The sequence below is a fragment of the Typopeltis vanoorti genome, chromosome 4 (genome assembly GCF_054136105.1).
Source record: "Typopeltis vanoorti isolate ZY-2024b chromosome 4, IOZ_Tvanoo_1.0, whole genome shotgun sequence".
Classification (NCBI taxonomy): domain Eukaryota; kingdom Metazoa; phylum Arthropoda; class Arachnida; order Uropygi; family Thelyphonidae; genus Typopeltis; species Typopeltis vanoorti.
This window is the reverse complement of record NC_143552.1, coordinates 85,649,581-85,676,607: the sequence shown is the minus strand read 5'-3', so window position 1 is coordinate 85,676,607 and position 27,027 is coordinate 85,649,581. Positions and strand designations below refer to the sequence as shown.

At 37.4% G+C, this 27,027-nt stretch overlaps 1 protein-coding gene across 1 annotated transcript in view; it reads right to left on the bottom strand.

Annotated features, from left to right (window-relative positions):
* Window positions 1-27,027, bottom strand: part of LOC150107472 (ATP-dependent 6-phosphofructokinase-like) — a 443,838-nt gene that overhangs the window by 416,105 nt on the left and 706 nt on the right. Inside the window, exon 2 of the mRNA XM_090391320.1 lies at window positions 3,254-3,343. Coding sequence (XP_090247446.1) covers window positions 3,254-3,335 — 82 coding nt within the window. The 5' untranslated portion in view covers window positions 3,336-3,343. The remainder of the gene's footprint in view (window positions 1-3,253; window positions 3,344-27,027) is intronic.

The following is a 27,027-nucleotide window of genomic DNA, read 5'->3' as shown; positions in this document are numbered from 1 at the left end:
CCTCCTCCCTTCTTGTCCATTCTATCCTTGAGAAAAAATACTGTAGCATTCCATTTCTATTACCTTAAGAATATCTTCATTCAACCAAGTTTCACTTATTCCAATGATTTGGCAGGTGAATAAACTCAACCTGGAGCCTCTGTAGCTCAGTCAGTTTAGACAAAAGCCCTTTGGTCAGAAAGACCTGGGTTCGATTCCTGATAGCGACATGAGGAACCTTTATCTGATCTCTTTCAACAAAAGGTGATTTAGCCAGTCTCATAGAGTTGGAGGTTTTTTTTCACCCGGAAACTCAGGTTTTTTTGTCCCCAAGAACAGACAAACCGGCCCCTCGAACACACACATCTACAGACATAACATGAATAGGTCAATCAGTCCTGGAATAGGACTGATTGACCTATTCAGTGGGATTTCTGGTTTCAAATCGTAATAGGCCACGAAGCCTAATATGTAACCGTAACAGGCCACTAGGCCTAATACATAAAGGAAGAAGAAGATAAACTCAATCAGTGAAACTATTTCATCTCCCTTATTTCTGATTGCTTCTGGCATTTGTAAATAAACACAGTAATTCATTTTTTGGTCTATCTATAATCAATCCTATCCAAGCCGCTTGTTGATTGTGATTTCTCCACTACACCTGCCCAATCACTTTTATCACCATTTACCACACGTATCTGCCCAGTCTCAACTACCCCACCTACACCGTAATATACTCCATCTTCATACCTTCACTGCCACTTTCAACATTCACTCTCCCTATACCATGTCTCCCTGTCCACCCGTGATCCCTCCCATTTCCCTGTTCCTCTTGCATTCCCATTCTCTCTTCATCTCTCACACTAGTACTGTTCCTACTACTAAGCACTTCTGTCTCTTCAATACCACTCTCCTGATTATTCACTTCATCTCTTGCTTCTGATCTGTTGCACGCATCACACACTGTACTTCCATCCAGCAGCATTTTCTCCAGTGCACTCACTCCAAAACCATCCAAATGCAACCAATCACACCTGTATAATTTCAATCTTCCCTCAAACACATGCCATACATCTACAAACTGTATTCTCTTCTCCTCACACAGCTCTGCTATCATACCATTCATGATTTTGGCTCTCCATCATAACTCATCATTGTCATACCTCAGCAACACACTGACAACCTTATCTTTCACTCTTCTCAATAACTTCCTGTTATTTGTCCTCATATGCTCCTTATGTCCACTTAGATCATTTATCCCCACAATCACGATTAACTCTCTTGCTTGTTTCATCCTCATGTCCAACACCTCAATTATCCTATTCATTCTCCCTCCTGGATAGTAGACCTTATGGACTCTCTCAATAACTAATCCTCTATGGAATCTTCATATACTGCTATCTTGGAATCACCCATCACCTCTTTTACCTATTTTTCTTTCATTCTAGTCCACGTGGTTAGCTGAGTGGCTATGCGCTTCACAACCATATGCCTGGGAAAGGAGTGTCCTGGGTTCGATTCCCATTGCTGACGTGACGAGCTTAGGATCTTTCTCAGACATAGCCAAGTTAGCCAGTCTTGGGCATGGACTGCAGGGTTTTTCTTCCTAGTTTATCTGGGGTTTTTCATCTCACAAGCAGGCAAACAGGCCTTGAGAACTCAATGCTTTCACCGACATAGGGTACCAGGAGGCATAGGATTAACCACTTTATCCTTGTGTATGATTGTGGTTAAATGAATAGAAAACCTTCGACACCACAAGGTAAAAGAGGGGAAAAAGGAAGAATTCTTTCATTCTATTCTCTTGCACGCTTTCATTAGCTTCCACTAAACATCTAATATCACTTTGCATATTCTTCATTTCATTTTTTATTTTCAATAACTGTTTCATCAAATCTTGCATTCTGACAATTTCATTCTCTGTCACCCCTGCAGTCTTGCTACTTCACTTTCTGCCATACCTTACTTTCTGTTTCTCATTCATACTTTCTTTCACTCCCTTATCATTAACTTTTGCTTCTACATTCTTGTATTCTTTCATTTCCTCAGTTTCACTAGTTTTCGTTTCATTTCCATTTCTTTCATTTACACCTTCTATCTATTTTCAGTCTGTTTCACATTCGTTGCCTCATGGTCTAATAATATATCGCACTTCCAACAAATCTATACTTTCTCTCATCTCCTGTTCATTCTCTCTCTCTCTCTCCCCACAAACACATCCCTTACACTCCACCATACATACATATTACACTCAAGACATCGAATCTTTTTGAAAAGTATGTCATTAATGCCACTTGATTTTCACAGCAGTCACCTAGTCACACCAGTTGACCTTGTGAGTACCACCAATGTGTTATATTTAAAGAAGGCAATTTCAACTAATAAATCATGCAGACACGTTTTGTAATCAAAAATAAATTGTACAACTAAAATTCATGAAATATTGCCAATTATTACTCAAATTAGCACTTATCTTTCTGGAACTGGAACACTACACAACTTACAGCCCTCTAGTGGCCAATATTTCATGGTTACTTTTGCTAGGAGACAAAATCACCCCCCCCCCACTTCAGAATAATATCCTCAGATCTAGTGATCAAATTAATGACTCTTGATCTATCTCCCTATGTACCATCATTAGTATATCATCCTCATCCAAGTGAGGATGGCCATATATCAAAATGTTTCCTTTTTTTTTTTTAATATTAAAATTTTCAGGCAAGTCCAATGCAATCAATGTAACAACTTCATCTCTCCTATTTCTGATACTCAGTAATAAACAAACACAGTAACTCATTTTCAGGTGTGTAACCTCCTTTCGCATCTCTCCCAGATACCACTTGTCAATGCTTGATCTTGACCCCTTCTATTATTATTACTACGTGACACCTCCAAGGAGTCCAAAGACTCATTGAGGGAGGGCACCTACTCTACAACTCTCCATCATCACCTCTCTTCATCACAACCTATCTTGTTTATCCAACACCAAAATTTCTTAAAATTTCATGATGCATTTTATTGCTTTATTTGAAACTGGGCAAATTATAGAAGAAAAAACACTATTTTATGATTCACAGTTGCTACCATACTAGTAGCACATACGAGCAAAGACTGAAACATGTAATTTTAAGATTTTGTGAATTTAAATTAAACATTTAAAAAATGCAGGGATAGAAAAATAGCTCATTTAGTGGTCCAAAATACATAATAAAAATGTTATTAGTATTAAATGCACTACCAAAAAATAATATCAAATGAAAACAAAATCCGTTACCCTGAGAGTCTCCTCCACTGGTAAATATTCCAATTGATGCTTTTTTGACATTTCCATCTGAAGGCATAATGGGAAGAGCCATTTTTGATCCTGAAATGCATAATAATACATTATAGAACAATACATTACCTTCAAAAAGTACTTTTTGGAATATATATCACTATTGTAGATGGAAATCACATGTACAGAAAATGTTCTTAAATGTTAATACAGAAGAGAGGAAAGCTTAATAAAATAAATTATTACTATTATCCTTCCACCAGGATGACAATGCTGTGATTAAATAATTTCTGTCTTATTTTTTTTTTAATGCTGTTCCCATCCACAAAACGTTTATGTAAACCCATACATTCATACCATGGGTAGGCTAAAGTCTTTTCCCCCCATTTTTATAAATTTCATGAGATGCAAAGTATACACTTGGTGGAGAAACATTAAAGGAGATAGAGGAGATGAGAGATCTGGGATGGGTGGTGGTGGACAAGGACTTGAAATTCAGGAGCCACGTTGCACAAGTTGTGAAAATGTCACATTGGATAATGGCAATGATGCAGAGGACCTTAACATGCAGAGATAAAAAGGTTATGATGCCATTGTATAAGACCTTGATCAGGCCTCATATGGCTTACTGTGCACAGATTTAATCACTGGGATTTCATGATGATGAGAATATGTTAGAAAAGGTCAAGAGAAGATTCACCAAGATGGTCAGTGGTCTTTGGAATGTAGAGTATGAGGACCAAATGAGAAAATGTAAATTACAAAGTCCCATGAATAGGAGGAGGGGAGATATGACTGAGACATATAAGCTAGCCAGAGGTAGTTATCAGGGGGGACATGGAAGAGATTCTTCATAGAATGAGAGGAGAGGGGTAGAACAAAAGGACATTCCTGGAAGTTGTAAAAGGAGAGTAAGGCAAAGGAGCGAGGAGCAGGTTCATTACATGGTGAGTGGAATACATTACTTGAGTGTAAACAACAAATCACATGATAACTACAGTAATTAACTTTAATGAAATTAAAATTACTTGAGTGTGTTGTGAATGTAGACACACTGAATCAGTTTAAGGCACAATTATAAGCTTTGTGTGTGATAGTGGGTACCTCCACGATGAATCTCTGACTCCATGGAGGTCGGATGTCAATAATAATAATATACATTACTAAAATTAAGGAGATATTAAATCCCACATAGTTTTAAAACCGAATAAGAAACTCAAAGATAGGAATCAGAGAGTTTCTTGCAGAATATAGTAAACTATAAAGTATCGGCGAACACTAGCGTTAGCCAATGCAAGTGATCCTAGTACGTAGTACAATCTCGGGCAACTCGTTGCAAAGGTGAGTAAAGTTCAGATCGCTATTCTTAGGTATTTTCCATAATGTAAAAACACATTTCCTAGGAAATGTATGCTGTTATTACATTATGGAGGGAGGTCACTACCCAGACCGGTTTCAGCCTTTTTTGAGGCTTCGTCAGTGAGCAGCTAGACCTAATACCGAAGTGTATAGCGAAAAGAACTTATATATACTCTGCGAACGAGTTTTCCAAGTAGGTGCAACCATTAAGTTACTTAAGTATAAAGAGCTAATAAGCTTCATTTCGGCAATGAAAACATTACTAAAATTAAGGAGATATTAAATCCCACATAGTTTTAAAACCGAATAAGAAACTCAAAGATAGGAATCAGAGAGTTTCTTGCCGAATATAGTAAACTATAAAGTATCGGCGAACACTAGCGTTAGCCAATGCAAGTGATCCTAGTACATAGTACAATCTCGGGCAACTCGTATATATATATATAAGAGTATATATAAGTTCTTTTCGTTATACACTTCGGTATTAGGTCTAGCTGCTCACTGACGAAGCCTCAAAAAAGGCTGAAACCGGTCTGGGTAGTGACCTCCCTCCATAATGTAGTAATGTTTTCATTGCCGAAATGAAGCTTATTAGCTCTTTATACTTAAGTAACTTAATGGTTGCACCTACTTGGAAAACTCGTTCGCAGAGTATATATAAGTTCTTTTCGCTATACACTTCGGTATTAGGTCTAGCTGCTCACTGACGAAGCCTCAAAAAAGGCTGAAACCGGTCTGGGTAGTGACCTCCCTCCATAATGTAGTAATGTTTTCATTGCCGAAATGAAGCTTATTAGCTCTTTATACTTAAGTAACTTAATGGTTGCACCTACTTGGAAAACTCGTTCGCAGAGTATATATAAGTTCTTTTCGCTATACACTTCGGTATTAGGTCTAGCTGCTCACTGACGAAGCCTCAAAAAAGGCTGAAACCGGTCTGGGTAGTGACCTCCCTCCATAATGTAGTAATGTTTTCATTGCCGAAATGAAGCTTATTAGCTCTTTATACTTAAGTAACTTAATGGTTGCACCTACTTGGAAAACTCGTTCGCAGAGTATATATAAGTTCTTTTCGCTATACACTTCGGTATTAGGTCTAGCTGCTCACTGACGAAGCCTCAAAAAAGGCTGAAACTGGTCTGGGTAGTGACCTCCCTCCATAATGTAATAACAGCATACATTTCCTAGGAAATGTGTTTTTACATTATGGAAAATACCTAAGAATAGCGATCTGAACTTTACTCACCTTTGCAACGAGTTGCCCGAGATTGTACTACATACTAGGATCACTTGCATTGGCTAACGCTAGTGTTCGCCGATACTTTATAGTTTACTATATTCGGCAAGAAACTCTCTGATTCCTATCTTTGAGCTTCTTATTCGGTTTTAAAACTATGTGGGATTTAATATCTCCTTAATTTTAGTAATGTTTTCATTGCCGAAATGAAGCTTATTAGCTCTTTATACTTAAATAATAATATACATTTTTTTAGGGTACCTCCATGATGAATCTCTGACTCCATGGAGGTTGGATGTTAATAATAATAATAATATATTTTTTTTTTTACATAAATCAGAAACTTGGTTCTACAGACCAAACATGGAACCTTTTCAAGCCACTTCAATCCTCCAATAAGCTGGACAGTGGTGTTATACTGGATAATGAAAATTGTGGTCTCTCAATTTACAAACAAAAAATATTATTGTTGGTAGTGGTGGGAAGTAGATGGCACTGATGGTAGCAGTGTCATTGTGTGTGCTGGAGAATTAGTAACAGTAACAGGGGAGATGGGAAGATGTGTGTAGTGGAATAGAGTTGAGTGCCATCTCACGATGAGTCAGACTATTTGGAGGTGTCATATAATAGTAATAATATTAATCAAATACATCCACTAACTATTCAGCTAACATGACCAGCAATACTAAAGTAAATGTAACACTAATGCAAAAAAATATCCTCGAGGCATGATTTTGAAAGGTAAACCACAGCATATGGAGAAAACTTTTCCCCAAAACCTGAAACATTCACTATAGGTGAGCATATATTAAATATCATCAATGATTTCTACAAAATGGATGGATGTAAAACAACATTTTTTCCCCTTATCCCCCATCTCAAATACATAGCTTCTTATTCACAGCCATTATCACTTCCTCTCTCTTCAATTTAATTTCATCCCTACATGTTTGACAGCGCTAGTTACATCAGTCATCTGCTAATAAATCAACTATGAACAGTAGTGCACCCAGGGGGGGAAAGGGGCCCTGCCCCACCCAAAAAAAAGAACAAGAAAAAAACACTAGAAAATTTTCCAAAAATCTATTCCTAATTAAAATTCATTTTTTTTATTTATGTTGTGTTGTGTCTTCTATTTCTATACTACTTATAAATTAGTGGTCACATAAGGTGGGAATATTCTATAGCAGTGGTGTTCAACCTTTTTTACTATGCGAGCTACTTTTCTATAAAAAGTTATTCAGCGATCTACTCTCTTATATATAAGTTATTCGGCGATCTACTTTCTTATACAGGGTGATTCAGAACTCTTGAGACAAACTTTAAGGGGTGATAGAACACACCCAAACAAGCACTTTTCATCGTACAATGCATGGTCCGAACTCAAGCGGTGAAGCGCTAGGGGGGGGGGGTTAGCAACTACTGTCAGGAAATGAAGAAACACAAGAATGACAGAGGAGATTTGAAACAATTGCAGAAATTACAGAACATAAATTAAAGATTTTATTGAACAAATTACAGAAACTGCTCAAAAGAGCGACCGCCAACAATCAATGCAGGCTTCACACCTTCGACGTAGTGATTAGCATACATTGGTGAAAACACCAGGCATTTCTCGTACAGTGGCAATAGAAATCCTGGCAATAATGTCCTCAATGGAATCGATGGGGCTATCGTAGATCAAGCTTTTCATATGGCCCCATATGAAAAAGTCCAGACATGAGAGATCGGGCGATCGTGGCGGCCAAGCGATGGGACCACCCCTGACCAATCCATCATTCTCTAGCGCTTCACCGCTTGAGTTCAGACCATGCATTGTATGACAAAAAGTGCTTGTTTGTGTTATGGCTGCTTTTATGTGGTCCGTGTGACTATGTGACTGCCTTATTGTTATATCTCTGTCTTTACTTTAACTTTACAGTTAACATTAATTTTTTGTATCACTTAACATCAGATATTCATTTGCCGACAAATTTGTATTGATTAAAGACTGCGCCAGCCGGCAACTAAACTCTGATACAATATCCAAGAGTACTTAAAGAAAATGTAGGGATCATGATGCATGCAGTCGTGGTCCCGATTCTTACATCACTATTGGCTTCCCCCTTAATGCACGGTATGTAAGTTTTCAAACGGTAGCTCAATCCACAGAAAGCATGACAAACTCATTTGAATGTATATAAAGAAACACATTTATTATGGCACAAAGACAAGTATACATGTTAACCAAATCCTTAATCCTAAAAGAGTCTGGGTTCCCTTTACTTAATTAATCACATCCAAAAGTTCTATATTATAGTCCCTTACTTGACATAAATTTCTTACTTCTATACATACATCTATTCTCAGACTCTTATAACTAACTTACCTAATATTATCACACATGTAATATTGCATAGTTACACAAGACAACTCAATAATTCTGACATGAACTTCTCTAGGGTAATACTTCTTATTCTTACTTAATCCTCCCTCCAAAATTTTAGCTAACATTTAATTACGTTCTCACAATATAACATTACTGTTCCTAAATTACACAAACAGTTCGGACCTCGACCTCCTGTTCGCCTGGAGCCCAATATGCTTTCTTCTCAACCGCAGACAAAAGTGTCCAAATCGCAGACTGTTCTTACAGCACTACATGGAAGTAGCATGTTTCCTTAACTTCTGCTTCCTTACTCCACGGTTACTTTAATCCAACATTTAACATAAGCAAATCTTACGCTTACTGTTCTTGCCTTGAACTAGATATTCTGGTCTGCTTACAGTATCTTCACTGATGGCGGCCTTGCTATTCCTTTGTTTCCATACGAACGAAAACACTCATACACAGATTTGAACACTGACGTTGATCTCATCAGTGGCTCTTTCTTCTTATGGATCTGAATACATTGTAGTTGCAGTCTAGGCCCACATAGCAAGGGGGGGGGGGGATTCTTGCTACATGTGGTGGCAAGCTCTACACAGCTCTCTGACAGGAAACTAGGTGCCAACAAAACCCGGAGACAAGAGAGTGATTCGAATCCCCGCCGAAACCTTTATACCTCAAAACAGCTCCCTCACTTGGCGGTGTCGTCACGCATACGGCGATTGCCGATTGGACGCCGTGGTCACAGACTGTTTTTACATGGCTTAAAACATGCTCTAGCTTATACATATTTACTTGGCAATTTACACATGATTTTATATTCTAATTAATTTACAATTATTCTCTATTAAATTCATGGGCTATTTTAACATTGTTCAGAGCTTACACACTTGGATATTTACATGTTCTTGGGACATTAGTCGGTACATTTCCCATCCGGAGGCATAAGCATGTCCTTATCCATTCCTTCTGAGATAACTTAATGTTGGGTGGGAAAAAAGTGACTCATCATTTTTTTTCCGACACAACAAAGGCCCCTCCCCTTTAATTAAAATTTTTACTTAACTAAATTATTACAAAATTTCTTTGCCCTCTTCCCCTTTGCTTCCCTTTTTTTATTCTTATTAGAGGTCCCTCGCGAAGGAATCTCTTCTCTCAGTTCTCCGCGGTGGGGTGATGTTCCTCTACCTTCCACACTATCTTCTGGTGATGGCATGACATCTGTATGGGTCCCCTCGGTCTGTATAGGTCGCTCACTTTGACGTATGTTCTGACTCTCAACTAAGTTTTCTGACTATATCCTTTTGCCTTCACATTCTTGATCGTCTTTTGAGTCATTCTTTCTCCCATGGAACAGCACACTTGCTTTGGGATAATCACAGGAAAAACCATGTTTCTTCAGGAAATCCTCACCTAAAATCATTTCCAAGTGTGGGCACGCATTTCTGGGCAGTACAAGGAAATTGTGCCATGCATGTAGGCCTTGTCCTACTAAATCTATTCTTAACATTACCCGCTTTTGGGCATAAATCACAGGGGTGATATCCCTAATAGTCTGATTGGCTTCCTTAATCTCTTAGTTCTCATTTTTATGAATTCACTCAGTTTCCTGATGCAGTTTTCAGATATGGTGGAAACCTGGGATCCTGTGTCTAAGAGTGTGTCTAAACCCTTCCTGCCTATTCTCGTTGTTATTTTCATACCTGTGAGGTTTTCCTTTCCCTTTTCAAACTGTTTGGCACAGATGTAAGATGTGGCTTCTGGTTGGTGCCTAACCGTTGGGTTTCCCTGTGTGGTAAAACAGTCGCGGGCAATGTGTTGTCGTGACGTTCTATTTTCATGTTATGTTCTAAATCCGCCATCTTGGTTCAAGTCACTCTTATCAATATAACAACTAATTGCAAATTGATCACTGATAAAAGTAGGGAAATTTATAATTATACTGCGCCACCCTATTTTTTTAGATTAGTCTATATAAAATAGTAGGATCAATTCTTAATTAAGTTAGCAGTCTCCTCATTTTATTTAGGCCGAATTATTTACTATTCCACTTGGGGTTCCTGCAAGATTCGAATATTTATGAACGGTGCAATAAAAGGGATTCAGGCAAACACAATATTTAGATTAACAAAATAAAACATTTAATATATGATATATATAACAAATACAAGAATTCTGCTTTAAAATGAAACCATACAATTAACTTAATACATCTTGCTAAGTCACTCATGCCAATTCAATGTTCTAAACTTTCACATACAATTCACAGCTTCAAAATCATAAGCTTTCTTAACTCAAGTTAATAAAATGAAACTTCCTATTTAATCAGTCTCCACATATCCATCAGCTGTACTTAATGTTTAAATTCACAGGAAGCACTAATCAAGGTAGACAGTATTCCAAGCAATCTTATTTCGGACTTTGAACTTCCAAGATATGTTAATGTTAGAATAAACAGACAAATATGACTACTCTTACCAGATACAATCTTCAATACATCAAATAATTGTGAGCACACTTATGAATTAACTTAATTATGTTAGCGGAACACATTAATAAAAATTCTCCAACGACTTGACTGAACTACTGTTAGTTGCGCTTCACTACTCAAAAAAAAAAAAACACATCAATAAGGCACTGATATCTTTCCTTGTTTACTTTTCTCAAACTAGTTAATTTCAGTATGATTCTTCTCAGGGCAACATAGAATTAAGACGTAATCCTAGACTAACTGGAACTAATCAGAATTTTTCATTGAATGTCCAGTTCTTTATTTATCTGGATACGGCATTAATTTTCCTATACAACACAGCTGACTTCACTTGCAGCTAAGTATATGATTCACTATGTTTTGGCTCACTTCTAAGCACTATTCTCATGAATTTCTGCCCTAGAGAACTTATAATTTTCTTCCATTTCCTTTGCTTGTATTCTACCTTCCTTCCCGCTCCGCAAAAACTTCCTCTCTTCTCTCTAATTAAAATTCTTCTATATATATTTTCCTCTCCTTTCAGTCCGAAGGTCACGCTTTATTCGACTCGTGCTTGTTTATTTCATGCATCTCCATGACAACAAATGAACGCAAACATTTCGCTAATGTAACACAATGCTCTACTACTACATGAGTGATTACATAACGTTAAATTTTCACAAATAGGAATAAACAGAATATTTAAGCTACTTAATCAGCTTTTTCATTACGTATAGAATTAATTATAATAATACTTTTTGTTACATCATATATATATTTTAGTTATTATAAATTCTGCACATATTATTACTTAACAAATTAATAGTAGGTTAAATTTAGAATAAATATTTAAATAGTAATCCTAAATTAAGAATTAATAATTAATTTTTATACAAATCATGATTAATACATAATAAGCAATGTTAAATGTGAATGAAAAAATATAAATTACACAACATAGTTTCATTCACAATTTAACAGTGTCCTAGTTTGTGACAACGATAACATCTAGGGATTTCACGTCGGAAATCTCGTCTAACCTCTGTCTACAGACAAAGGAGGGCTCGAGCCACATTGGGTAGACATTTTTGTTAACCTGTCCATTAGGGACTCTAATTTGTCAAGTACTGGCTGTTGTAACTTATTTACTTCTTGTCTTATGAGATCAGTTACTCTTGCCTCCGGAATCATTTGAGAACTCTTGCTGTTAGTATTATTTTCTGTTAACTAGCTTGCTATTAAATCAAGTCGTTCCATTCGTGGTTGTTGAAACTTCTCAACTTCGATTTTTATCAGGGAGCGGACTTCGTTGAGATTACATTGATCTTACAAACAGATTTCATTTTGTTTCTTTCTATGCTTTCTTGTGCTTCTTGGCACTTTTCTACTTCCTTTTCTCTCCCTTCCTTTCTTTGATTCAAGCATCTATTATTTTCTATGCTATCATTCACTATGTTTACATAGTTTGAAGTGGCTGCGGGGTATGTGTCACCAAGCAGTTGCTCTTTTTCTGTGGCGGCATTAAGGCATTCCTTCAGGTTGGATATGTCTTTCACAAACGCCACCTCCTTCAATTCCTGTCTCAGGCCTACTCTGAATAGTTGGAACACTGTCCAATCCAAATGTCGTCTCTCCTCGTCTTGTACACTTAGGGAGTTAGCACACGTGAGCAGTCTGTTGTAATATTCACTTACACTTTCCCTTTCCTTTTGTCTTATGCTTTGGAGCTTCCAGAGGTTTGGCTCCACTGTCTTGGTCTTTGAGAATTGTGAGGTTAGAATTTGCCTAAATCTCTGGTAGTCCAGAGCGACTGCCAACATCAATGCAGGCTTCACACCTTCAACGTAGTGATTAGCATACATTGGTGAAAACACCAGGCATTTCTCGTACAGTGGCAGCGGCAATAGAAATCCTGGCAATAAGGTCCTCAATGGAATCGATGGGGCTATCGTAAATCAAGCTTTTCGTATGGCCCCATATGAAAAAGTCCAGACATGAGAGATTGGGCAATCGTGGCGGCCAAGCGATGGGACCACCCCTGACCAATCCATCATCCTCTAGCGCTTCACCTCTTGAGTTCAGACCATGCATTGTATGACGAAAAGTGCTTGTTTGGTTGTGTTCTATCACCCCTTAAAGTTTGTCCCAAGAGTTCTGAATCACCCTGTATAGATCACGTTCACCCAACCTGATATCTGATTACGCACAAATAAACCACTAAAAAAAAAATACACAACTAAAAACTTTATTTGTGTATTTAAAAATTTATTTATCACTTTTAATTATTTTAATACAACAAAAAAATATATATATATATTGGAATAAAATATTTATTTCTCTAAATAAATCTAAATAAATGACAGGTCTGTCTATGAAGTACTCAGTAGAGATCCGACCATAAAAAACCATAATGACACCAATGAACTATTACGTGGAATGACTAATTGGCATATAGAAGTAATAAGAAAGTTAAAATCAATACACCCACTAACTCCTAGACTGTATGGCATTCCTAAAATTCATAAAGAAGGTATACCATTACGTCCAATAGTTGACGGAATCTATTCTCCCACTTACCAACTGTCCAAGCACCTTGCTAAGATTTTACAACAACACATTCACATCTCGGATACTTATATTAAACACTCACAACATTTTATAGATAAAATAAAAAAACATCCCTATCTACGAAGAGGATATACTAGCAAGCCTAGACATTACATCTCTGTTTACAAACATTCCAGTGGTTGAAGTCATCAACAGCTTAGATAACTTGTTCCCAAAAAACATCACTACTTTGTTCAATCACTGTTTAATTTCTAACTATTTTATTTGGCAAAAAACTGTCTACAAACAACTCACTGGATTAGCCATGGGTAGCCCCCTCTCCCCTCCTTGTGCTGACTTATTCATGGAAGATCTAGAAGAAAAAATCTTATCCCAGATCATTCCAAAACCAAAAATTTGGTACAGATATGTGGATGATATCTTTCTCATTTGGGATCATACGAAAGAAGAACTAATGGATTACCTTAACCAAATCAATAGTTTCCATCAAATTCACATTAGAAATTGAAAAAGATGGAAAACTGCCATTCCTTAACATCCTAATAAAGAAACAAACCAATAATAGTATCAACCTATCTGTTTATAGAGAACCTACAAATACTGGACGTTACCTCCATTTCAACTCATCTCATCACATAGCTCAGAAACTTAGCATTATCCATATGCTCAAGAAAAGAACTATACAGTACACAACAGATAAGAATGACCTGCAAATGGAATTAACTACAATATCCAGAGAACTATCTTTAAATGGTTATCCAAAAAGACTCTACAACAAGATTCTCTTGACTGATATACCACATAGACAACATGATGACATCCAATACATCAGTACTATTACTATTCCATTTGTCAGCAGCATTTCCAAAAAATTAGCTAACCTTCTAAAACCACATAATATCAGAGTAGCATTCAAGCCAATCAACACTATTCGGAAATTTTTAAGCTCACCGAAAGATCCTCATCCATTCTACAAGTACTCTGGAGTATATAATATACCTTGCTCATGTGGTATTAGTTATATAGGTCAGACCTCTAGAAGCTTTGAAACGAGAAAGAAAGAACATATAAGATATGGCAGAAACAACAGACAAGACATTTCAGGCCTTTCTAGCCACTTTGCCTCTACTAACCATTACATTGAGTGGGATAAGAGCCTTATGCCCTATATAGAAGATAACTACCATTCAAGAACTTTCAAGGAAACAGCTACAGTCACCCGTAAAACTGAAAACCTAAACAAGAATTAAGGTCTAACCTTACCATAAATTTGGAAAGCTTTAATCAGATCATTAAACATCAAAGAAATGAACTTTCATGACAATTACATCGTGAGCCATAATGAATAAATCACATTCCCGAGACACGTGCGCATTGCCTCGTTCAATACTAATTTTTTGTATGAATTAGAACCATCAGTTATAGCCTAGTCTGTTACCTTCATATAGCTTACTAGTTTGTATTCCCTGAAGATGCCGATAGAAAAAAATTGGTGAAACATGTAGGACGATAAAATAAAGCTACTTGACGAACATTATATAAAAAAAAGTGTAATAGTCTGATTTATTTCTCTATTTTGGAAAACCAAAGTTAGAAAAAACGACAGATTGATTACAAACTCACAAGTCACAGGAAATGCTGGTTGATTAAAAAAAAAAAAAGTTAATGTGAAATCTGGCTTGTTTGGACCTTGCAATATTTTCATAGTCAAGTTGATATGAAGAAGTGGCCAATCACGGACAATCATTCAAATGATCATTTGTAATTTGGTTTCTTAATTGATTTTTAAAGAGGGTCATATTTGAAAAAGCGGATTCTGACAAGTATGTCAATCCGAAACATGACAGAATTTTTCGCACAATATCAGTTAATATTGGGAATTTTTCATATGCATATTTCCAAATGACTTCATTGTTTATTGATTTTAAATGTAAACTATTCTGAATGCTTATTATCTCAAGTTCTACTTCAGCTTGGTTTAGATCAAACAGCCCACTAATTTTATTTGAAATTTCTGTGATGTTCAAGTTTTCTTGAATTTCAGTTTTAAAATCTTTAAATCTTGAATTTATTTCTTCCTCAACTAATTCTATTTCACGAATAAATTCTTTTAAATCATTGCAAAGCATTTCTCAATTTTGTTCAAAAAATTTTAATAAACATGGGAGATGTCTAAATTTGCAGTCATTTATATTTTTCTTTATTGTTGGAAAGTTTTTATTGAACTTAACATTTCAATTAAATTTTTATCCACCTTGTAACTCTAAATTTAAATTGCTTAATTTCATACAGAAATCTACTAAAAATATAAGTGTAACAACTATCTTTTATCACTCAATTGTGGATAAATATCTCCTTTTTCATCAAGAAAAATTTTTATATTGTTAATTAATACAAGAAATCTTTCTAAAAACTGACTTCTGCTGAGCCAGAAGTTCCCTATCATCATCTGCCTGTAATTTAAATAACTGCCATTGCAGAGCTTTTCCTCGAACAGAATTTACAATTTTAAATGTAATATCCAAAACATCTTTTGTGTTTAATCTTTTACTACACAGTACTTGTTGGTGAATAATACAGTGGCACGTTAAAAAATCTGGATATTTGTCATCATTTTTACATAATGAAATGAAGCCTGATTTATTACCTGATTTATTGCAGGAGTACCATCAGTAGTAATAGACACAAGTTTCAAAAGCGGAAGTTTGTGTTGTTTCTCACAAATTCATCAAATGCCGAAAAAATGTCTTCTACGCCTAGTCCTTTCCAATAATAGTATAATTTTCAAAAGTTCTTCTTTACTTGAATAATCTTGAAATACCATGCAAATAAATACCATTAACTGAGTAATATCAGTGAAGTCGTTTGATTCATCAAATTGTAATGAAAACGCAACATACTGGTGAATGTCTGACATTAACCTGGCCTGAAAACTTTTCTCCGGCAATTGGAACTCTTCCTTTCGGCAATTTGAAACCTTGTCTGTGGCCTAAAAGTAGTCTCTCTCTAGCGACGTCTTGAACCGAGAAGCTCCTTTCTGGAAGTCTCCCTGACGGAGACTCTGGACTGGGTGACCTCCTGTCTGACAGCAATTCTGGAACCAGGACCCCTTCTGCTTGCTTCAGTCCCTTTTTATTAGGCCTCTTCTGAGACCTCGCATGAAGTTTGGCAACCCCCAAAGAATTGGTATGAGTCTTACATCTTATGCATTTCTAAATAACTTAGGGAATTGAAACAACGTAGATACGAATATAAATTAAATAATACTTTAATAGATATTTCCGATATTTCGGCAATGTCCCATTGCCATTTTCTAAAGGAACTTACAGAAAGGCAGGAGCACACAGGCCCTAACAATACAGTAACTGGAAATGAAGATATGAAGCTATCTTTCTCCTAGAAGTCCTGATGGTGCCCTCTGGAGGGCTAAGTAGGCGTTCTTGGCCGTTGGGCTGAAGGTCTGCTGATGTATGCCTCCCAAATTTGGGGCAGTCGCATACAACCAAATTTGTTGAGGTTTGGAGAGTTTCTTAGGGCAGAGGCTGATTCCATAAATAATCTTTCGAATTTATATTTGCTCCGGTGTATTATTTTTGCTTTCTTCCACCGTATTCTGTGGCGAGTATCCAGAGCATGGTCTGTAAGACCAGAATGGCTATATTTGTAAAACCGGATGTAGTCCTTGTGTTCAGAAATTCTGATATTCGCTGTCCTGCCTGTTTGGCCAAAGTACGACAGTTTACAACTGCAAGGGACCTGGTATACACCAGGTAGGTCTAGGGGAAGTGGTTGGTCTTTGGTAGAGCGGATAAGGGATGCCAATTTTCTGTAAGGTCTGTAACAGGAGGTGAGGTCATGTTTTTTTAGAATTTTGGTAATTTTTTCTGAGGTGCCTCGGATGTAGGGAATGATGATGGATTTAGAGTAATCTTTTTTGTGGAGGGGGGGGAGGAGGGGGGCTGTGGTTTGTAGGTTTTAATATTTTCTGGATTTTGGGGGGGGGGGGGTAGCCATTGGCTGAGAAAGTGTTGAGGATGTGATTTAGTTCAGTGTTAAGGGCTATGTCGTTAGAACAGATTAGTTTAGCCCTGTTGTATAGTGTTTTTACCACTCCATATTGTTGTGAGGGGGGGGGGGTGAGATTGTTGGTGGATATATCTGCCTGTATGGGTGGGTTTTCTGTAAACTGAGAAAACCAAAGTTCCATCAGGCTGGCGGGTGACTAGTGTGTCTAGGAAGGGGAGGCAGTTGTTTTCCTCTTTTTCCAGGGTGAACTTGATTCTGGCGTGTTGGTTGTTTAAGTGTGTGAGGAAGGAGAGGAGTGTTTCAGAGCCATGTGGCCAAATAGCGAACACATCATCAACGTAGCGAAGCCATATGGTTGGTTTTTGTGGGGCAGAGGCTAAGGCTTTTTCCTCAAAGGTCTCCATAAAGAAATTGGCCAAGGGTGGGGAGAGTGGAGAACCCATGGCTGTCCCCTCTATTTGTTTGTAGAATTTTCCCTGCCAAACGAAATAGCCTGAGTTCACTGTGAACTGAAATAGGGCTGAGATATCGGGAGAAAATTTAGCTTGGATTAGCTCTAAAGTTTCCTTGAGTGGGACATTGGTGAATAAGGAGGAGACGTCGAAGCTGACCATTATGTCACTATGTTGGAGTGTAAGGTTTTCTATGCTGGCTTTGAAGTGGGCTGAGTTTTTTTATGTGTGATGGTGTGTTGCCAGTATAGTGTGTGAGCTCTTTGGCCAAATATTTAGCTAATTTGTATGTGGGGGAATCAATGCCATCCACTATGGGACGTAATGGCACATTTTCTTTATGTATTTTTGGGAGTCCGTAAATACGGGGGGGGGGTATAGAGTTAAACGGTTTCAATCTGTTGGTAACTTCTACAGGAAAAGAAGTGACTTTCTTAAGGAGGCTGTGAAGTTTTCTAATTTGTGAGTTGGTGGTATTGTAATTGATAGGGGTTAGGCTTAGCCAAAATTAACGAAGCTATTCGTACCCTCGAAGAGGAACTTTCGTGCACTTTGAATCAAGAACTGTGGACAATTTTACATGACGTCTCGTGTACCTCCGCAGACAAAGAGTTTGAAAAGATACGAAGCCGACAGATGAAGAAATTCGATAAATTAATAAAAAAAGAATTCCACCGTCAAACCAGAACTTGCTACCAACACCGTAATCAACCTTTCTTCAGTCACCCTGAAGCCTGAAGCTCTCAACGTGCTTTCACGTGGCCACAACTTCGCCATTGCTCCCAAAAAAATACCAAGTGAGGAAATCATGATCCAGATTGAAAGAGGAATCCGCCACCTTCCACATCAAATCGCCAACAGTGTAAGACTGGATGTAGCTTGTGTCCTTTCCATAGCAAAACCACCCAAAACCAATATATCTAACAAGGAATTTGAAGCCCTACAGGAATTGAGAAATAATAAAGAATTAGTTATCACCAAAGCGGATAAAGGAAATGCAACTGTAGTACTTAACCAAAAGGACTACAAAGGTAAGCTGAATGCTCTCCTATTATATCGGGCTACTTACCTCCCTATCAATTACAATCCCACCAACTCACAAATTAGAAAACTTCACAGCCTCCTTAAGAAAGTCACTTCCTGGCCTGTAGAAGTTACCAACAGATTGAAACCGTTTAACTCTATACCCCCCCATATTTACGGACTCCCAAAAATACATAAAGAAAACGTGCCATTACGTCCCATAGTGGATGGCATTGATTCCCCCACATACAAATTAGCTAAATATTTGGCCAAAGAGCTCACACACTACACTGGCAACACACCATCACACATAAAAAACTCAGCCCACTTCAAAGCCAGCATAGAAAACATTACACTCCAACATAGTGACATGATGGTCAGCTTCGACGTCTCCTCCTTATTCACCAATGTCCCACTCAAGGAAACTTTAGAGCTAATCCAAGCTAAATTTTCTCCCGATATCTCAGCCCTATTTCAGTTCACAATGAACTCAGGCTATTTCGTTTGGCAGGGAAAATTCTACAAACAAATAGAGGGGACAGCCATGGGTTCTCCACTCTCCCCACCCTTGGCCAATTTCTTTATGGAGACCTTTGAGGAAAAAGCCTTAGCCTCTGCCCCACAAAAACCAACCATATGGCTTAGCTACGTTGATGATGTGTTCGCTATTTGGCCACATGGCTCTGAAACACTCCTCTCCTTCCTCACACACTTAAACAACCAACACGCCAGAATCAAGTTCACCCTGGAAAAAGAGGAAAACAACTGCCTCCCCTTCCTAGACACACTAGTCACCCGCCAGCCTGATGGAACTTTGGTTTTCTCAGTTTACAGAAAACCCACCCATACAGGCAGATACATCCACCAACAATCTCACCCCCCCCCCCCTCACAACAATATGGAGTGGTAAAAACACTATACAACAGGGCTAAACTAATTTGTTCTAACGACATAGCCCTTAACACTGAACTAAATCACATCCTAAACACTTTCTCAGCCAATGGCTACCCCCCCCCAAAAAAATCCAAAAAATATTAAAACCTACAAACCACAGCCCCCCCTCCTCCCCCCCTCCACAAAAAAGATTACTCTAAATCCATCATCATTCCCTACATCCGAGGCACCTCAGAAAAAATTACCAAAATTCTAAAAAAACATGACCTCACCTCCTGTTACAGACCTTACAGAAAATTGGCATCCCTTATCCGCTCTACCAAAGACCAACCACTTCCCCTAGACCTACCTGGTGTATACCAGGTCCCTTGCAGTTGTAAACTGTCGTACTTTGGCCAAATAGGCAGGACAGCGAATATCAGAATTTCTGAACAAGGACTACATCCGGTTTTACAAATATAGCCATTCTGGTCTTGCAGACCATGCTCTGGATACTCGCCACAGAATACGGTGGAAGAAAGCAAAAATAATACACCGGAGCAAATATAAATTCGAAAGATTATTTATGGAATCAGCCTCTGCCCTAAGAAACTCTCCAAACCTCAACAAATTTGGTTGTATGCGACTCCCCCAAATTTGGGAGGCATACATCAGCAGACCTTCAGCCCAACGGCCAAGAATGCCTACTTAGCCCACCAGAGGGCACCATCAGGACTTCTAGGAGAAAGATAGCTTCATATCATCATTTCCAGTTACTGTATTGTTAGGGCCTGTGTGCTCCTGCTTTTCTGTAAGTTCCTTTAGAAAATGGCAATGAGACATTGCCGAAATATCGGAAATATCTATTAAAGTATTATTTAATTTATATTCGTATCTACGTTGTTTCAATTCCCTAAGTTATTCAGAAATCTTACATCTTAAGTTTCAAGTTCGGCATGCCTTTTGTTCTCGTCCGCTTTCTTTTGATTGTAAGTTGCTGGCCATCGGAAAGTTGTTTGAACTCTTTCTGACTGACTTCGGAGATGTTTACACTTAGAGTCTGCAAGCCTTTCTCATACATACAGGTTTCAATAACAATCTTTCTAATGGCGCCATGTATACAACTTTGGCAACAAAAACATTGCCTTTGTTTTTAACACTCTAACATATTCTTATTAAAGCAGTATATACAGTTAGCTTCAAAAGAGTTATTTACAAAAACATCTAATACAAACTATACTGAGACAAACAAAGTTTATTTTTTTACAATATTCACATGGGACTTAACCTAAGTAAAAAATCGATGCAATGTGCTTTGGAATATTTATTATTTAAACTACAATCGAGTTTTTACACTTTGCTTATAATTGTATTCACTCGGCTCGCTGTTTGACTTCCACTGATCCAAATTAATTCATTTACCTGGATAAGAAAATTACCGATTTGACAATTTTAACGAAAAATAAATAAACAACAGCAATACACTTAAAGCGAATTAAAAATAATACAACATAATGATAAATACAATATTATGTTTTCAGTTTTAATTAAATTTGTAAGTAAGGAGGAATACACGAGAGCGACCAAAAATTGCTCTGCGATCGACCAGTCGATCGCGATCGGCGGGTTGAACACCCCTGCTCTATAGCGTAGGAATCACGGCCGCTGTGAATGCAAGGTAAACGAAGTAGTGCTCAGGTGGACTGAGCGCTACTTCGTTTGCCTGAGCCAGGCCAGAGGAGATCAAGGGTATCATGTATTGGCGATCATGGCAGATGCTCAGTCATAGGTCATATGCAATACGTAGTGTGTATTCTCAAGTAGTCTACTCAACTTAGCCCCCTCCCCCAAGATTAAATCCTCAGTGCACCACTGACTAGGAATACCAATTATGTGCAGTTAAGTAAAGATGGCTGTTTAATGTAGCTAAATATAAGTCTGTGTGCTCTGAAATTCAAAGGACAGAAAGAAGCATGCTACATTGTGGGATTTTTTTACTAAGTAATTTAAGGAAATTACAACGTCACTAGGATATACATTAAAATAAATTTTAATATACTTCAATATTTCGGCAACGTCACGTTGCCATTTTCAAGAAACTTAAGAACAAGACACGTGCACGCAGGCACAACAAACAGTAAATGAGGAAGAAGCAGGAAGCTATTATTTCTCCTAAAGTCCTGCTGGTGCCCCTAGCGGGCAATGTTGGTATTCTTGGGCGATTGGGCTGAAGGTCTTCTGATGTAGGTTTCCCAAATTTGAGGCAGTCTCATGTAGTCAAATTTGTTGAGGTTCAGACTGTTTCTTATTAGAAGCTGATTCCATGAAAAGCCTTTCATACTTGTATTTACTACGGTGTACTATCGTGGCTTCAGTCCTAAGAAACAATCCGAACCTCAACAAATTTGGCTGCATGAGACTGCCTCAAATTTGGGAAACCTACATCAGAAGACCTTCAGCCCAATCACCCAAGAATACCAACATTGCCTGCTAGGGTCACCAGCAGGACTTTAGGAGAAATAATAGCTTCCTGCTTCTTCCTCATTTGCCTGCGTGCACGTGTCTTGTTCTTAAGTTTCTTGAAAATGGCAACGTAACGTTGCCGAAATATTGAAGTATATTAAAATTTCTTTTAATGTATATCCTAGTGACGTTGTAATTTCCTTAAATTACTTAGTAAAAAAATGCATAATCAACGTCTAAGCCCTTCCAATAGAATTACATTGTGGGACTGTACTGAAAGTGAAAAAAAAAAAAGTAGTGGATCATGGGGTGATTAGGAACATGGCAATGAAAATCCAAGGGCACATTACAAAAGTTGTGAAAACCATCCAGAGGCTGCTGTTTTTACCTATCATCATCATCCAGAAGCTGATGATAGGTAGAAACAAGGAGGTGGATGTTACCTCATATCAGACTTTATTCAGATTGACCCAGGATTACCAAGCACAGATTTTGTCAGCTTGTTTTCATGATGTGGGAATTGTAAAAAAGTTTAAAATTAAGTAACTCAAGTCTGTGGAAAATGAGTTATAAAGGGAAACAGAATGTAACTTGTAAACAGGAGAAGAGTAAGAAGAAATAGGATTGTGTGATTGATATACAGAGTAGATTATAATTAAAGTTCACATTTTGAAAGGCTGTAACTGGATAACTACTCAGCAGAATGATTTAATATTTAACAGGATGATGTGTGCAGCAATGAAATTTTATTTTGTGCAAAAAACATTACTTCTAAAAGTTGACAATAGAGCAATATATGGTGCTGCAATACATGTAAATTACATATAATACTACAGGTATGCAGCGAAATGCAAATTATTATTGCCATTTATGCAAATGACAAATATCCCCTAATGATGTATGCTTCAAAAGAAGCTTCTATAAAAGCAGGTAGCTGTGGAATGCATCAGTTCATTACCTGTGGGCAGATGTGTTAAAGCAAAATATAACCATTACTGAAGGATCATACACTTCTCATGAAGTTGATTTACCAAAATAACAGCTGTGCCTTGACAGCACTGTCAAAGTTCAGAACATTAAAGGGATTAAAAATGGGTTCGTATGACTGCAAATAGTTTACACAAAATGATCTGGAAATTTGAAGAGATGGGTTCCTTATATGTCAAATATGGCAGAGGATGGAGCCCACTGAATGGCAAAAAGTGGAGAAAATAGTCACAGCATTAGAGAAAGAAGGATGGCAAATATCGTAGCAAGCAACAGCACATAGTGTACTGCATAGTCTTTAGACAAATCCATAAGCATGGTTCACAAACGCATAAAGCAAATTCTGCACTGTTATCCTTACAAGATTTCCTATGTTCAGCAACTGTTTAATCCTGACCAGAATGCATAAGAAACATCTGCCCTGCAATTTCTTGCTCAGACTGAACTGGACAACAACTGGCTATAGAACATTTTCTGAATAGACGAAGCTCACTTCCATCTGCATGGTGCTGTGAATATGCAGAACTGCAGAATTTGGGCAACTGTGAGTCCACACACATCATGCAACAGATTCGGCTTCATTCTCTGAAGGTCACCATTTGGTGTGGTTTTACAGCAGAATTCATTATCGGAGCATTCTTTTTTGAGGAGCTCAGTCCTGCTAGTCGCATTATATGCACTGCTAACAGCCAGCAATATGCATCTCTCTTTCTCTCTCTCTCTCTTAGCCATTCAGGTGATTCCAACAACACTTCAACAGTGCCTGGATTCAACAGTTTTTATGCAGGATGGTGCCCCTCCTCACATTGCCACCTGTCAAGCAGTTGTTTCAGACACAGTTTACTGAGGACAGAATCATCAGCCACCATTTTTGTACAACGTGGTCAGAGCGCTTGCTGGATCTGAAACCCCCCCCCCACAACTTATCTGTGGGGGCATCTCAAAGATGTTACCTATCATGGATACACAGCCCACTTACTGGATCTCAAGACCAGCATTACATATCCACATTTTGAGTAGAACTCTACATTCTGTGGTTGGGCATGCGATTTTGTGATTTCAGTATGTTGCCAACAATGGAGGACAGCATATTGAACATGATTTTGTGTAACCATACGATGCGCTATGTGTCCCTTATGTTTTGTGATGTTTTGAATTACCTACTATGGTATTGCAGTGCCATATATTGCCTTAGTGTCAACTTTTAGAACTATCGCTGATTTTTGTGCAGAATAAAATTCCATTGCTGCACACATCATGTTAAATATTAAATTGTTTTGTTGAGTAGTTACTCAGTTACAGCTTTTCGAAATGTGAACTTCAATTATAATCACCCTGTATATGATATATATAAGTTATTGAAAGGAGGTTACCAAGAAGAATCAGGAGTTTTCAAAGCATGGTAGAAGTAATGATGAGAGGTCATCGTGAGAAGTGCAAAAAAAGTAAATACAGATGTACCAAGAATGATTTTTGTAGGCAAAGTAATTGGGGATTGAAAATTATTGTCAGAATTGCACACTCAGAGTCAGGAGGACAAATCAAATGGAATTAAATAGATGAGTGGCATCATTAAGCATAAAATGGGAAAAATAAAATGTTATGGAAGGAGTATAAGGAGAAATGTGATGAGCAAGTTCATGAACAGTATAAAAACATGGGAAAGAAGTGTAACCTGCTTGGAAATAAAAGCAAAAACAAGATTATGAGAAGAAATCAACTGGGTAGACCAAGGGAAATCTAGGCACACGGCAAGTAAAAGAAGAATGATTATAGAAGAACAATTAATGGAAATGCAGAAAGGCGAGAGAAACAGAAGAAATAGTTGAATCAAAGAGTGACCATTTTGTGAAGGTATATCATCTGGATGGAGATAATGATGTAAGATGATGATGATGGAGATGTAAGAATAGATGTAACTGAAATGCAGGTGCTCTGAATATTATGGAAGTTTAATGTGAATACAGCAGTTAAATTATATGAGATATATGCCTGTAATATTACAAAGATGATCAAAAGAATTAAAATTTCCTCTGACCAAGTTGTTTAATTCAAATCCCAGCAACTTGAAGGGCTCCAAGGTAATTGTCTGAAATAATTAAGAAAGATTTTAAGAAGGAACAATGTATTGTTTCACAGCCTTATGTGACAGCAGGAAAGCATTGATGGTGATGTGTCCTTTCTTTGATAGTTATAGTGATCAGCATTCATTATGGTAAATTATGGTGACCCTTGATGTTTCGACCTTCATATTAAGTTACACATATATAAAAAGAGATAAGCTATATTACAGTCCACACAGTATGACTAATATGATAAACCTTTAAAAAATTACAATCACCATCATAAAAAAAATCATTAGTGGTTGCAAAAAAATCTCCTTTGGACGAGCTTGTATAGCTCCTTAAGGTTATAAGGCTTGTTTTTAAAAATGAATAAATAAATAAATATCTGAAATAAGGACTGACACTACTGAAATCATCTCATTTTCTGAAATTATTACCTCCAGTCTTGGGGGTAGGGGACTGCTGGAGAACTCAAAATAGAAGTTCTGTGGGTTGATTTGTTATACAGTCTCATACAATGGAGCAATAATCTTCTTTCTTCCTATATAAGCCAATGTCCTCTGCATTATTTCCAGAATTTGTTGTGCTGTTTTCCCAATTTTATAAATTGCACCCTCTAAAATTTAGGTCCCTATCCACCATCACCTCCAAATCTCTTCTTTCCTATACCTCCTCCAACATATTACTACCAATTTTATATCTTATATCTTTTGTTTTCCAACTTTAAAACCTTACCCTTTGCAACACTGAAGTGGTAACCCCACTGCCATGCCCATTCACTCAATCCATAAAAGTCCTGCCCTCCTTCCAATCCTTTGGAACTTGGCCCACTGTAAAACTCACATTAAACAAGTATGTCAAGGGAAAATATCAACTCACTTGTTGCGTATAGACTATATACTGCACTGTATATGCACATGCATGTACATATTAGCAAGCCATATGTGTAAAATTTTTCCACTTGGTTAGAAAGTAAATTATACTTGCCAAGAAATTATTTCTTATTTAATCCTCTCTAATCTTAGCAAACAAAGTTTGTGAATTAAGTATATTCACAAATAGGCTACTTGTACATAAAGCCATCACATCAACTGTCTTAGAATCCCATAATGTGAAGCACACTTCCTTTCAGAGGTGCATAGCACTAAACATTAAGGAAGGGTCAAAGGTTTTGACCTTTGAGGTCTCATCAGTGGAGCCAGATCAAGGAAGTAGTCAAGTTGAATTAATGCAGAAGTCATACATTTAATAATAATTTAATAACATGATAAGATGTATAGAGAAATAGATGTTAAACCTTGGACTGGTTCCCGATGATGAAATCTGAATAGAGCTTGAAACCAGTCTGGATAGTGACTCTCCTTTAATGATTAGAATTCTGCAATCCTGAAAGGAAGCGTGGTTTGCATTATGGAATACCAAGACAAATGATGGGGAATCATCAGCCTCTATATACAAGTAGCCCAGTCATGAAGAATATGTCATGTGCAAACTTTGTTTGCATACACTACACTTGCATAAAAGATTAAATAAGAATATAATTTCTTGGCAAGTATAATTTAGTAAGCCATATGTTCAGAGAAGTTTATCTAACTGAAAGATTCCTTTTAATTTTTGAAAAATTTAACTGAATTTTTTTAAAGTTAAAAGGAAAAAGTAGAAAGTTTGGCTTTCAGATAGCAAAATCTTTTAATGGCAATTGAGGAATGGCAGTGGTATTTACTGTTGTGAAGTAGAGCAGTTAAGGAAGATTTCGTTTGTCCACAATCAGCAAACTGTAAGCATAAACCCTCTTCTCGTCCTGAATCTCTCCCCACGGACATTTTAACTGACATCATTACCAAATGAATGGTGGCTGCCCTTCTTTCGATTTTCCCTGACT